Source organism: Taurulus bubalis, assembly GCF_910589615.1.
Source record: "Taurulus bubalis genome assembly, chromosome: 8".
Classification (NCBI taxonomy): domain Eukaryota; kingdom Metazoa; phylum Chordata; class Actinopteri; order Perciformes; family Cottidae; genus Taurulus; species Taurulus bubalis.
In genome coordinates, this window is record NC_136596.1 from 10,987,061 (window position 1) to 11,002,517 (window position 15,457).

General features: G+C 41.2%; 2 protein-coding genes across 2 annotated transcripts; both read left to right on the top strand.

The window, feature by feature from the left end:
- Positions 1-87: 87 nt before the first annotated feature.
- Positions 88-8,063, top strand: lztr1 (leucine zipper like post translational regulator 1; the record flags this gene model as incomplete). The annotated part of the gene is made up of 19 exons (XM_079222648.1): positions 88-239; positions 345-407; positions 479-535; positions 637-716; positions 820-928; positions 1,386-1,469; positions 1,555-1,612; positions 1,725-1,864; positions 1,963-2,164; positions 2,267-2,377; positions 2,546-2,638; positions 2,738-2,833; positions 3,579-3,753; positions 3,865-4,034; positions 4,941-5,224; positions 5,732-5,881; positions 6,401-6,506; positions 6,632-6,712; positions 7,152-8,063. The coding sequence occupies 19 exons, from the start codon at positions 88-90 to the stop codon at positions 7,266-7,268; spliced, it is 2,328 nt and encodes a 775-aa protein (XP_079078774.1). The 3' UTR covers positions 7,269-8,063.
- A 2,250-nt stretch (positions 8,064-10,313) lies between these two features.
- cldn26 (claudin 26) lies at positions 10,314-10,970 on the top strand (the record flags this gene model as incomplete). Its single annotated transcript, XM_079222237.1, has 1 exon — positions 10,314-10,970. The coding sequence occupies one exon, from the start codon at positions 10,314-10,316 to the stop codon at positions 10,968-10,970; it is 657 nt and encodes a 218-aa protein (XP_079078363.1).
- Between the last annotated feature and the right edge of the window lie 4,487 nt (positions 10,971-15,457).

Below are 15,457 nucleotides of genomic sequence, written 5' to 3' on the forward strand. Positions count from 1 at the left end.
AGAGCTGACCTTTAGCGATGGCGTCGGCTCCGGACGTGTCTGCAGATGAGTGGCCCTGAGAGGAGATTCAGCTGGACGAGTTCAACAATGTCCTTAAGATCAACCAAAGTGGCCCCGAGTGTTGATTTTGATCACAGTTGTTCCGACAGCGTGGAATATTTGACGCTAAATTTCGGCCCATATGAGACCGTTCATCGCTGGAGAAGACTCCCTCCGTGTGATGAGTTTGTTGGTGCAAGGTAACATGTTGACAGATGAGTAGGTGCAGTTTACCTGACTTCCACCGGCTTGATCTGCATATGTTCCTCATGGTATTCATCCCGATCTTCGTCTGCTCTCTTCAGGCGCAGTAAGCACACTGTTGTGGCATACAGGGATGCCATTTACGTATTTGGGGGAGACAATGGGTGAGTATAATGCATGCTTCATACTTATTGTCCCCACAGGACATGCGTTTATATTTCCTGTCACCCATTAGAAAGAACATGCTGAACGACTTGCTCCGTTTTGATGTGAAGGACTGCTCGTGGTGTCGGTAAGTTTGCAGTGATTCACGATTTCCACGTTAAATACGCAATTAAATGAGTGACAAACTGTGATATATGATGTCTTGCCTTGGTATGATATTTACTACAGAGCCTTCACCACTGGAACTCCACCTGCTCCCAGATATCACCATTCAGCTGTTGTGTATGGCAGCAGCATGTTTGTTTTTGGTAACTTTCTTTATCAGCTTATGTTCCTCAAAATCAGCCATTCATGCTGCACATGTAAATAAGGTGATATTGATGCTATATTGATGGACTTGATATGTTTCAGGGGGCTACACTGGAGACATCTACTCCAACTCAAACCTGAAAAACAAAAATGACCTTTTTGAGTACAAGTTTGCCACAGGGCAGTGGACTGAATGGAAAGTGGAGGGGAGGTAAAGTGTTTTTAAAGATCTGTGTTCTAGGATAGCTTTTATTTTACAGCATATCTCTGACTAATTATTTTTAGCTTGTTTTCTTAAACACATGTTATATTACATTATACATATTTATTCGTGTTTTTATTTATTTATTTTTGTAGTAAAAACATCATTCATTAAAAAGCACATAATCAGCTGCAGATTTTCAGTTTCTTAAATTTAAGCTTATTGAGAGCTTTCCTTTGTGCAAGATGGCTGTTTTAACTTTACATGGCAGGGAATAATGTTTTCTTCTTTTAAATGGAAACAAAATTACTTTTGGGATGCATGATGGGGCATAACATTGATTTGGAGATCCGTTCAAATCAACCTGTTCCTTTTCAAAACATTATATTTTTGGTTTGAATCTTTTAAAAAAAACAGCTAGTTGAATTTGAGAATTCAGCCCTCCTAACCATTGTCTTTGTTTCAGCTTGCCAGTAGCTCGGTCTGCACACGGGGCCACAGTCTATAGTGATAAATTGTGGATATTTGCTGGCTATGATGGGAATGCCAGGTATGTTTAACTTTTTATTTGCTTTTGTCACAATCGACACTTTGTGTTTGCATATAATAATGACAGATATTTCCCCCATGTGCAGGCTGAATGACATGTGGACCATCAATCTGCAAGATCGAGAACATGCCTGTTGGGAAGAGGCCAGTATAATACACTTCAATAACTTTAACCAAAAACACATTAAGAGTACAATGCTCACCAACACTGCACTGTATGTGTTAACATCTCTGTTTCTGGCTTTTTGTCCATCAGATCGATCAAAGTGGTGAGATTCCTCCATCTTGCTGCAACTTCCCTGTAGCCGTATGCAGGGACAAGATGTTTGTGTTTTCTGGTCAGAGTGGAGCAAAAATCACCAACAACCTCTTCCAGTTTGAGTTCAAGGGCCACATGTGAGTACACTATTTTCTTGAGCCTACGAATTTACCTCAGTCACTCATCCTGTAGTTGCCAGGGTTGCATGGGACTAATCTTTACTCCTTCTTCTCAGGTGGACACGCATCCCGACCGAACACTTACTGCGGGGCTCCCCTCCCCCTCCACAGAGACGTTACGGTCACACAATGGTTGCCTTCGACCGTCACCTGTATGTATTTGGAGGTGCGGCTGACAACACTCTGCCCAACGAACTGCACTGCTACGATGTGGACTCTCAGAGCTGGGAGGTCATCCATCCCAGCATGGACAGTGAGGTATGAATTTACAAAGGGCTGGATCAATAGATAGAAGTGGTTAAACGATATCACAAATACGTAACAAGCTCAATTATTGCTTTCACCTTCCGGGGCCCTCAGATGCCCAGTGGGAGACTCTTCCATGCTGCTGCTGTGATCCAAGATGCCATGTACATCTTTGGAGGAACTGTGGACAACAATGTGCGCAGTGGGGAGATGTACAGATTCCAGGTAAGTGTCCAACTAATTCCGTGTTAAGCACTTGCTCTAAATATGTTTGCATCATTTGGACACTGTGGTCAAAAGTCTTTCCTGTCTATAGCCAACTGTCAAGCTAGATTCGAGATTAACTCTAAAAGTTATATAGTTCTTGAAAATGTATGTTTCTCCCTCTTGCAGTTTTCCTGCTACCCACAGTGCACTCTCCATGAGGACTATGGCAAACTGTTTGAGAATCGTCAGTTCTGTGATGTGGAGTTTATTCTGGGCGAGGTGGGTTTGCTAAGCCTCTAAACTGCTGATGAAAGGTGACATTTACATTATCCAACTTTTTGGATAAGCCTGTTTGACTCCTGTTTTTGTTGTTTACAGAGGGAGGAGAGAGTCTTGGGGCATATTGCCATAGTAACTGCAAGATGTCAGTGGCTACGAAAGAAAATCCTGCAGGCTTGGGATAGGCAGCGACAGGTCAGAGCACACTTCATTTCCTCTGAGACAAGAGGAGACTGTCGGTGTTGTCAGAAGATATTAATATACATTACTATTTGAAAATCAGACGGAGGCATTTGTAGTTCATTTCACTCAACTATCACACAGACTGAAGACTCATTTAAACAATGTAATAAAATTAACATTTTAAAATTCCTAGATCTTTACTCTATTATCACAATACTGATATTTTTTTGTACATAACTCAGTTTCTCTTCATCATTCAGATATTAAGGGGAAATCAAGGGATTATTTACGGTATCAGTTTCCTTCATCACCATCACTTTAACTGCGAAGTGCTGTAATTTGTGGCACTCAGTGTGTGTGTGTGTGTGTGTGTGTGTGTGTATATGTATATGTATATGTATATATATATATATATATATATATATATATATATATATATATTCAGAATTTATGCATCAGAATATATGTTTGTAATTTTGTAAAATTTTAGGTGGAGGCTTCAAATAAGTCCAGTTGGCTTTTTGTCTCTTCCTGCACTGTGATATGCATTTTCTGTGATGATTTTTTGTTTTATTGTTTGAATTGTGCAAAATAAATAAAAAAATAGGTAAAAAGCTTTTGCCTAAAACTAGTTTTACCCTCACTTACCATGACATTCTGTTAACCTTTCTGTTCTGAAAAAGCTGTTTATGAAGTATTTTGTCCAGTTGTAACGGTAAGAGGTCACTGCTATTGTTGCGTAATCTGCTGTGTGCAGAAGGCTAAACAGGAGAGCAGCGAGGAAAGTGACGAAGGGACAGCTGGAAGCCCAAGGGATATCCCAGCAGCCAACAGGCCGATGCTAGAGGTATCCATCAGAGAAGCGGAGGCCCAGCCTTTTGAGGTCTTGATGCAGTTCCTTTACACGGACAAGATCCAGTACCCACGCAGAGGTGCCTCTACCTTCATGGTTGCTCTGATCCGTCTTTAGATTGTAACGGCAGTAATCCCCAAGAGAGACAAGAAAAACTGATAATTCTTTCTTTCTTTGTTTGTCTCCATAGGTCATGTGCAGGATGTTCTTCTAATTATGGATGTGTACAAACTGGCCCTTAGTTTTCAGCTTTCCCGCCTCGAGCAGCTGTGTGTGCAGTACATTGAGGCATCTGTCGACCTACAGAACGTTCTCAGTGTTTGTGAAAATGCCAACAAGCTGCAACTGGACCAACTCAAGGTACGTCTGCATAACTGTTAAAGACTCATTTAACACCTGCTGCAAATGTCATTGTTACTGCCCTTCAATGTTTACGTTAAGATTGTCTTCAGTATAGGGCTGCAACAACGAATCGATAAAATCGCTAAAAATTGGCAACGAAAAGTGTTGGCAACGAATTTCATTATCGATTCGTTGTGTTGCGCGATTATTACGCCGGGTAATAAGTCGGGGAGAAGAAAAAAGAGCAGAGCGGAGCAACTGGCCGGCCAGCGTTTCTGAGATTGGAGTGAGACACGAGAAAAGCTGAGGTCGTGATCTTCTCAAAAATAGAAGATCTTTGACGAGTCGAGTCTTGGCCAATCAGCGTCTTCATGTTCCTCAAACTTGTTTTTAATGGAAGCTAGTCAGCTTGCTATTACGTTAGCTAACGTGTTTGGGTTGTGTATTGCCGTTAAAGTTCCGTTATGTTCCGTTACAGTTCAGTCTTGCTTGTAAAAAAACGTAACGTGATGAAACATGCCGTCACCCCCCGGTCTGGTTCAGTTCACGCTGTCACTCGTTAACGTTAAACCGGCACACATGTAAAGCATAGATGTGTATGTTTTTAGTGTTAGTCCATTTTATTGTTTTAATTAACAGCTCAGGGATGTTCAAGGAGCAACCTGTTTGTGCACTTTCTGAAGATGTTTTACAATGTTACTTCTGTTTTTGAATAAAGGGTTGGAAATGAACGCTTTTTGATTAAAAAAAAATGTTTTTATCCGATTAATCGAAAAAAATAATCAACCGATTAATCGATTATTAAAATAATCGTTAGTTGCAGCCCTACTTCAGTACAATAAGTGTTAAACTTTCAATCAACAGCACTCAATAGAATAATCATCTATTCTTACATTCAGGCTAACAATGTATTTCTTCCTCCAGGAACATTGCCTTAATTTTGTGGTGAAGGAGTCGCACTTCAACCAGGTGATCATGACGAAGGAGTTTGAACGTCTGTCCACCCAACTGATTGTGGAGATTGTGCGACGAAAGCAGCAGCCTCCTCTCAGGTTGTACTCCGACCAGCCTGTGGACATCGGGACCTCACTGGTCCAGGACATGAAGGCTTACCTGGAGGGAGGCGGCCTGGAGTTCTGCGACATTGTCCTGCTGTTAGACGGACAACCACGACCTGCTCATAAAGCCATACTGGCAGCACGATCCAGGTAGGGACAACACAGTTTTTTTGATCTGTTGCATACACATGCAGCAGCTAGAGCAAGTTATCAGACCTATTTAATGATGGCAAGCTCAGTTTTTTCTATTCAATTAAGTGAGTGTTTGTGTGTAAATTAATTAAAGAACAATCATCCTCCCTGCGCAGGCTGGTTTAACTCTTAATGGCAAAAATGTGTCATTATTTAGACAATTTTCAAAAATGCCTTAGTCCTTTGCTTTTATTTATTTATTATTTATTTTGTGTTGTGAACCAATGTAATTCTATATTTACGTCAACCTTATGGAAAATGATCATGATTATTTTACTTGAGCATAAATGTATGTTTTTTGTTGTTGTAAATAATTAGAACATTTAAAAGTAAGCCAGTGACCTGCAAGAGATGCATATTGTACAAACATTTTAGGGACCAGGCCTAATATTATCTCATCATTGTAGTTTGAGACATTTCAGTTGAGTGATTGACACTTTTTAACGTTTATATTTTTATACTTAGTTACTTTGAGGCGATGTTCCGCTCCTTCATGCCTGTGGACGGTCAGGTCAACATCTCCATCGGTGAGATGGTTCCCAGTAAACAGGCCTTTGAGTCCATGCTGCGTTATATCTACTATGGCGACGTCAACATGCCTCCAGAAGATTCCCTGTATCCTTCTCAGATTCGGATGGCTGGTTGTCAGCTGATCAGCCATGAGCGTTGAGCGACCGAACAGTCTGTGAAATCCGATTTTGGTTTGCTGGTCACATTCTCACACGTGTTACAGGATGTCAGATGCGAGCGTCTGACCATCGCTTAACATCGGACGATCTCTGTCCACATCGAATCTGTTAGATATGCATTTCTGTTACGGCATGAGAACAAACCTTGTATTTATCAGCTGCGTGCAGGAGGGCAGACTGGAGAAGTAACCACCTAAAAGATGGGTCAGTAGTACTTGCCATCATCCTACGTTTGTACTTTTTAAACGGAAAACACACATTTTATATTGTGATATTTTCTGGAAATTACATCAATGCAAGAAACAAAAGCATGTAACATGTTGCATATAACAAGCGGGTATTTCACTGTCTAAATCACATAACGGTTCTGTGATAAAAGTTTTGTTTCCCTGAATGTAGCACAGAGAGAAACATTTTGTTCACTTCCTTAACCTGTGATGAACAGTTATCTGTTTGCTGCACCATATTACTACGGGTTTTCAAACAACAGGCTGCAGGCTTACTGCAAGCAGAATCTGGAGATGAACGTCACTGTGGAGAATGTCTTGCAGGTATTTGTGTTTTCACCCACAGGGGGGGAGCAGTGACCTAATTTTACAATGTTGTCCCATACTTGAAGACATTTTCTTACGCAGAGTGAATCATTTACTCACGCACTTTTTCCTCAATACTTCAGATTCTGGAGGCAGCTGATAAGACCCAGGCTCTGGACATGAAGAAGCACTGCCTGCACATTATTGTCCACCAGTTCATTAAGGTGGGTGGGCTTGTATCCGGAGCCCTGGGGGTTTGCTGCCCACTCACTGCAGCTGAGCTAACCCTGTAGGCTAGTCTCCTTTGCGGGACACTGACACCTTTGGCCTTCTAGTGATCACCCTCCATCTGCTACGTAGAGAGGAGGCTGTTTACAGGCCGGCCGGCTGTACAAGCACCTCATCAGATTGCAACGGGGGTCATAGTGCCACTCTGATTATTGTTTGTTATTCAAAGAAACAGCGAAGTACTCAATTCTCACCCTGCTTCACTGCAGTGTTAGCTCTATTGTCACTGTTTCTGCTTCTTTCTGTTTATCTTCCTTTGTTTGTGCATGAGCAATCAAGTGCTGCTTATTCCTCATTTGAGTCTGTTTGACTCATTGTCTTGTCTTAATTTATGGCTCATTCTTTCCGTATTTTTGCTCTCCTCCCTTCCCAAAGGTATCCAAGCTCCCCAACCTGCGGTCTCTCAGCCAGCTGCTGCTGTTGGACATCATTGAGTCTCTAGCTACACACATATCAGACAAACAATGTGCTGAGATGGGCTCCGACATTTAGGATGACGTCGAGAGCTGGGCTCTTTTCTCCTCTCACAGAAGCCATACATCTCTGCTCAACCTACTTCTAGTCATTCCCTTGTCCCCGATGCGCAGTACTTTTCTTTATGTTGGCCCACACATCTCCAGACCCGCATACTGATGTTGGCTTTGATCCACGTTGTATCAAATTGCTCTCACTCTGCATCTTAATGAGGCGTGAAATCAATGAAGAAACTACATTCTAGCTCAGTTACAATTTGTTAAATTGTCTAAGAAAACCCCCTTTATATGTTTTAGTTTGTGATTTATTTATTTTGATTACAGAGGAAAGGTTAGCAAGGTTTTATTCTGCTCAGTATTGCTGCTGCATTTTCTTTTATAGATATGCAGTGTACTGTAATAATTGGTACTTGTGACAGTATAGAGGATCAAGTCAAGCCCTCAGCTGTTTTCCGCTCAGATACATTCTAAATCACCGAAATGCAACTTCATCAACGTATACTATTAAGTGGATTATTACTCCATACATTCATTACTTGTATTATTCTCAACTCTGACGTAGTTATCACGCCTGGATTAAATATGGTACGGAATCATAATCTTTATATGAAAATAATTGGAATGTATGTCGGTCTTAAAGCTATTTGTTTCATTTAATGTTTTTTTTTATTGGCAAACATCTTTGTAATACTAATCACCTCTTACCAGTACTAACAGACAATCCCTGTATATCTACAATATATAGCAATGTGTATTTAGTGACAGTATCAGTATGCTGTTATTAAATATTTACCCACATGGGTTCCATGTATTTAAAGCCTTAATAAATCTTATAGAAAATGAGTCTTGTTGTGCCGAGTCTCTGTGGGCCCCTGCACTCTGAACTCTCGTGAAGTACAGAGTTCACTTCATACCAACTCAAAAGTCTAATTTCTTAGAGCTTTTAACATGCCTATTTAGTGGTCTGTTATGAGTATACTACGTTATGATGTAATTTAGGTTTTTGGCACAATACTCTCGGCAGTAATCATAATATGGTAAAATGTGCCAAAAGTGAGCTTCCTATAGAAGATGAGGTCGAAACATCATTCATTATGAATACGCCCAGTATTTCTAATGAATGATGTTTCGACCTCTCATCTGGCCCTGTTGTCGGTATCCGACTGAGTCTTCATAAACATACTAGACCCTCTGACCTAATTTACTTTTAAGCTACTTTTTATAAAGGACATATCATTTTAATTTTCATACTTATATTTGGGATTTTCTGCACTGATTTACACGTTTTAATGATCATCCTGTCTGAATATACCTGTATTCTACTTCTGTTTGAAACACTCTGTTTTAGCGCATGTCTCTTTAAGCCCTTCTCCCGAAAAAGCCCAGTCTGCTCTAATTGGCTTGTGAGAAAAATATGATGCACCTTTGCAAAGTTAGTTTTCAAGCACTGGGTGGAAATCAGTAGATGAGGGGCTGCTGTGGATCTGTGGTCAGAGCGGTTCATCCTTTAATCAAAAGATTAGTGGTTTGATTCTTGGCTCTGCATGGTGAAGTGTTCTTGAGTGAGACACTGAACCCCACGTTTCTCCTAAGTGCAGAGTTAAAGTTCATCAAAGTATCTGTAGTCATGTGACGATTAATTTAAGTTCACAAAAATTCTAATAAGCTTGGAGCTGACCGGAAGGGGAGTCACATCTGAATATCTTGTTGAATCACTGACTGGTTGGAAGGCACTACACATGCTCCATACACCTAAATGTGTACAAGCACTTAAAAGTAAGTTTTTCATATACACATGTCCCCATTAATCCTATACTTAATCAAGCAAAATATTTGTATCTGAACTGATACAGTTTTTTCCAAAAGTCTCACAGTGGAGTATTCACAAATATGTGTATCTTGAATATTTACACAATTCAGAAATCTTAACAAAGACTTACACCCAAAGCCATTGTAACCTATACGCTATGTGAAAAAGCTGAAGGTCAATCCTTGACCTTCCATCAAATTAGCCACATCCTTCAGGGGTTTTAGTTTCCACAGATCTATGGATGATAAGGTCAGACAATGCACCTTGGTTTGAGAGGCCGAATTCCTTCAGCTTTTGCAAGGTTTTGCTCTTGCAAAGATTTTTGATAAACTCAAGTGAGCAAAATAAAAATGTAATAGGTTCATTTTTTTAATAAATTGAAAATACTAACATATTTACCTTTTACAGTAGTCATGTCATGCCAACCCTAAACATTACAACTACATTGAGATTAAAAACAGAAAGAAAATGGTGCATTTTGGGAATAATTAAAATTGGAATATTTGTAAGTTATATAGTAATTGTTGCTCTAGGGATTGAGAAACAGGTTGACCTAAATGCTGAGGCAGTAGATGCAGTTTTCTGTTAGCTGCCATTTGTTCTGTAAAGACCCTCAGTGGAATTCAGTGTGTTGGACTCTTTTGGACTCTGTTGTAAGTACCGCTGCAGTGAGCACAGAGTGCTATTCATCGTCCAGATACTTGAGACACAAGGCCAATCGAAAGCTCCTCCTTTGATTTCCTTAGAGTGTAAATGTCTTAACTAAAATAAGGACCAAGTCTCATCAGGGACATCAGTAAAACAACTCATCTGAAATAATTACAGCCTTAAAAGATGGTCTGAATAATAATAAAAAAAGAATAGGCCATTAAAGTAATGCCTGGAGTAGCTTTTAAGTCTTCTTCTTTTTTTGTGTGTACCTCCCGCAGCCAGCCTGCTCATGTTTCATTCATTTAGGTTCACTTGTGTGCACACAGCCCAGAATCCCGCTGGACATATTTGGTTTCATCTAAAAACAGAGTTCCTTGTTCACTGGAATGATATTGAACACTGAAACAAAACAGTACGTCTGTTGTCACAGTCCTGGATTATCTCTCACTTATCAGGTGCATTTTATTAAGGGAGCTGGATAAGTGGGCTGGCCCGGTTGGTCCTGCTACCTCAGCAGGTAGGACGGGCCACATAGCTCTGGATCTCCCAACCTGTTACATAGACCTGCACACTTGAGCAGGAATCACAGACACAGTGCAGAAGATGGCTTTTCTAACCCCTATAATAATGCAAAGGACTGCACTCTTTGTGACGTTTGGAGGTTTGGTCACTTCTCTGATCACCACCTTCCTTCCACTGTGGAAGACGATGAACTCTGAACTTAACGAAGTGGAGAACTGGTACTCTGGACTCTGGCACGCCTGCCTCTACACAGAGGAGGTAGGAGTCCAGTGTAAGGCCTATGAGTCCATCATGGGGCTTCCGATGGACCTGCAGATCTCCAGGGTGCTCATGTTGGTGTCTGTAGGCACTGGAGGTTTCGCTCTGCTGGCTGCCTTCCCAGGTCTGGAGGGGGTTGGGATGTGTGTGAGGCAGCCCGGCCTGAAGAGAAGGCTCCTCATCCTCGGCGGGGTGCTGTCCTGGGTGTCGGGGCTCACCACTCTGGCTCCCGTCTCTCTTGTGGCCTACACAACTGTGGTGGACTTCTGGGACGAGGGTTTCCCTGATGTGATGCCTCGCTGGGAGTATGGAGAGGCGATGTTCTCTGGATGGTTTGGAGGTTTGGCTCTTGTCATTGGAGGGACTCTCTTTTTTGTCTCTGTGTGCATGGTGGACTACGACCAGAGCCCAGCAAGTGTGCCACACAGCCCGCAGGCGAAGCACCGGACAAAGCACTATCTGAAGACAGAGGTTTTATAGATTTCTTATTGCCAAATGTGTCATCTGAACATTCATATACTTAACATGGAGGCATGTGGAGTGATGACATATAAGAATAACACTTCTGACTGACATGGCATGACCTCTACATGTGTTCTATTTGTTTATTTCTAAGTCAAATTGTACACATTTCCGTAGCTCTGCTTGTCCTCAGTTTTCACCAACTATTAAAGTAATGTGACATAATAACAACTGTAGTAGTTTTTATTCCTTTAAAGTTGACAGAGCCTAGATAAATAATAAAGGTAGGATTTATTTGCCAGTAGACACCTATTGCACGTAAAACCTATCTTTACATACAATGAATAACAATATTTAAAAAATAAGCTCTTTGATTTTTAGTTCAAACTAGCCAATCATTGTCTTTTACATTCATTAAAGTGTAATGTCAATGTATTCTAGACCAGTTAAGTCACAGTAGATTATTAGGCCACTGATTCCCAAATTGACTGACTACTAGTCTTTTAATTCAAGGAGTACCGACACAAATCAAAGTTACTATTGTTTTCTGGTGCTTTGAACAGCTGGTGGTACATCAGTGATGCTCTCAAAAATGGGCTTCAGATGAGACACAAAAACTATTTCACACAGGCCTATAGACTCTTTTTAGTTACAAACAATCTGACTGTATGTATGTGATATATGTGTGAACATACCTGTGACATAGAGTTGCATTTGTAATGATTTCTTTCTGTTGATTTTGATTTTAGAAGTAAGTTTGAAGCATAAAAATCTGGATAATCTTTCAACCCTGTAGCTTCTAAATATAGAGATGGAACCGTACAAAATATAATGTTAAGTATCGTAAAAACAACAATAGCTTAATGTAAAGTCCTAATAAAAAGTACATTAGGATATATAGCATTGCACTAAGTAACTGGCTTCTCTCCAGCCCTGTGCATGTGTCAGTATTTTACTAATAGAAACCTGATCAACTGAGCCCACTATCGGGCGAGGAGTGAATAGTTTAACAGGAGCTGCATTCCAGTGCTGCAGCTCATCTGTGTTTTGGAGAACGAGCTCCTCTTAGTCCTTAATGCACTATTTGGCTTTGGTACATTGCTTTACATTGTGACGATGACAAGTAATTTGGACATGTTTTGTCCGTTTTTGGACGTCATATGAGGATCGGTTTGTATGAAGTTGTGTCTAGTTTGTGTTAACATGCCCGTTTGCTTATCGGTCTCTCTGTTTGGATCTAATTAACAGTCGGGTTGAATCTACCCTTCATGTCAGCTGGCATAAATGTTTTGGCAGGCCATAATTTTATATATTAGCCTATTATTGATTTCACCATCTTTTGCCTTGATCTGGGTTTTTGGATGCTGCAGTTCTCTCCAGCCCCTGCAGAAGAGATCCCCCCATAATTCAATAAAACTGAGTGATCTATCAGTGCCTCCCTGAGACCCTGGTCAGTCCTCTTGTTGTACATGTGCACACCACCCGCCCTGGCTTCACTCCATTGTTTTTACATGTGCTTGAACACATGCAGAGAGCAACACAAACATACTGACAATGGAGCACATGTGCACGTGTCAGCTGTCAGCACACAGAAATACAATCAGTCCATGTGGCCAGTAGAAATCTCATCTGATAAATTGTAATTGTTTTCATTTTTTTCTTCATTTGGACACATTAGGGAAGCAATATAAGGGCTGTTACTGCTGCATCCGAACTTTCATCCTGTGTCCTTAATTCCATAGAAATGAATCTGAGATTATCGGGTGAATGACCTTGTCCCCGCAGTTATTTAAAAGAGAGGCACAGTTCCTCCCACAGTGAGAGCATAAGGAATGGAAATATCTTGGTAGCTCATTTCTATAAGACTCACTATACCTTGTTAATCCTGCTCCCCCCTACCCCCTGACTGAAACTGGGATTTACTGCACCAACTGCACTTTAACTCTTTAAATCTCCCACTGCTGCACACACTGAAAGAAGTGCAGCACACAATAGCTGTTACAGTGCTTTATAGTTTGCAATAGACGGAGGAGTAGTTTGTATGCCTCCTGGTGGGCAGTACAAATGCACTAAATGTCAATCTGGTAAGTCTTAACAATATCTCATGTTAACTCTTGCAGCATTCAGCACAAATGCGCATCAAGCAGGCAGTGTGATAAGTGGGGGAGTCAGACCAGTCAGTACAGTGGGGAGGGCAGCAAGTCTTTGATCAGGATTAACTGGCAAGTCAGGTCTTTGACAGAGAGAGAGAGAGAGAGAGAGAGAGAGAGAGAGAGAGAGAGAGAGAGAGAGAGAGAGAGAGAGAGAGAGAGAGAGAGAGTTTCATGCTGCGTTAGCATCCCCTCAGCAACTCCATCAATACTGCATACAGCTGAGAAACTGGCAAAGGTCCTCCGTGCTGCATTTGCAAGCTCGGAGAGCAACTCCCACGACCGGTCCGCTCAGTCTGCTGCTGGAGGGGGCTCTCTGCGAGGGGCAGCGCGCACTTACACACTCAGTCGAGACTCTGCTGCATCGAGAGGCATAAGAGGAGAGCAAAGGACGATACGGAAGGACGCCCGGACTGGGAATACTCCAGTGGACAGAGCCAATCCCGGAGAGAGACAGGACTGGGAGGACACTCGTGTGCTAATATGCTACCGTGCTCCCCAGGGGAGGCTGAGCATCAGCGAGTTTGACAGGATTTCAGTGCACCTGCTCCATACACACTGGTAAGCTTTATGCATTCATTTTACAGTCAGGGAAATATAGCTGTTTTATTAGTTCCCAATATGATGTGTTGATGTGATGCTCTGTATAGTCACACTTACTTTGCCTGCATTTGTGCACTTTGGGCACATGCAGTAGGCTACTTGTATGGCAGTTGTTTGATCTTCCCTGGAGACTAAAGAACCATGGTGGTGCATTATGTCCAACTTAAATTTTTATGGATCCGTCCTGCTACACACATGTAAAATAAGAGCATCCTCAGGGCTGATTAAGTTGACATATTACACCAGTAACTCTTTATGAACAATATCACATCGTAAATCTTACAATCTATCAGTTTCTATCAAGTTGTGTGTGTGTGTGTGTGTGTGTGTGTGTGTGTGTGTGTGTGTGTGTGTGTGTGTGTGTGTGTGTGTATTTGTTTGTGTGTGTGCATGCTGAGAAACCGGTCAATAGCAGAATTGTTATATGGAAGCACGGCTCTTCTGTGGGGGTGTACACCCCTCTGTACGCCACAATTCTAGTTTTCCATGACATCATGGAGAGGTTATCGCTCAAAGCAGCAGCAAAATGACCTGATAGACATGGTGGTGCCATTGTTAACCAGCTTTAGCTTTACAGACAAATATAATATACATTATTTAAAGTTTGGGACACCTTTTTGATGTTGATTTGTGAACTCGTTTGAGTGCCACACTAAACAATGCCAAATGAAGATATGCTCTTTGTTTTTAGAGCCATATGGTATCTATCTATTCTACTAAAAAATGTTCAATGACCTCAGCTCCCTGTTATTATTATATTCCATCCATTTCAGTTTGTAAACACACTTTAGATACTGTTTGTGACCTTATGAATCTGTTGACAGCTCTCCTAATATTGCCAATAAACACTACCAAATTTACCTACAAGCAAACAATACAAACATTTGTAGAAACTAGGCTCAAGAATGGTGTGAATGAACTAACTCACAATGTATGATTGTGTCATGTACTAGAGCGTCTTAATGGAGATTGTGGTTCAATGTAATCCAGTCTTTGTTCTTTTATAGTTAAGGCGATGGAGTAAATAGAAAGGAATCAAAAGCTTCTTGGTATTTCGGAAGGACATGCTGGTGACTCAATGGACGAAGGTGTACAAATCTAACCTCAAACATGGATTATATGTCTGTCTCCTTCCAATGTGAACAATAAAAAAAAGAAATACAGACATTTATTTAATTTCAAAGACAACAATTTCACACACATGTCCTTTATAATGAATGCTTCCTTAAGCTGGCGGTAAGCACAACAGATAACCTAAGAGTCTGGGGAGGGAGCACTTGAGCTCAATGGTTGGATTTACGCAATCAGGGGATGATTCCTTATCTTTGTATTTCACAAACCAGGAAAACATGCAAACTGTGAGTGAGGGAAAGAGGTGTGGCCATATATTAAGAGTGCAGGTAGATTGTTGCCCTTTATCCGCTGAGGACCAGAGACCTGCCAAGCAAGTGTTTACATAAAACAGACCACAAATTGGGATCGTTGGAACCAGCGGGTCTTCTTTCATTCAGGTGCTGCTGCAAGTCCAGTGTTTATTGGAGGATCACGTTTGTCCTTGTCTGGAAGGATTATGGTACATTGGCTGTATCTCTGCATTACAGAGTGAAGGTCTTCAGCTGGGAGAGAAGCTGAAGATATAAGAACAATGTCACTTTTTGATCCTCATTGAAGAGCAATAACAGCTCTCACTGTTTACTGTTGGAGAATGATAGATGTGACTTTGGTGCTCAACATTCCTGCTTTTTTCACCCA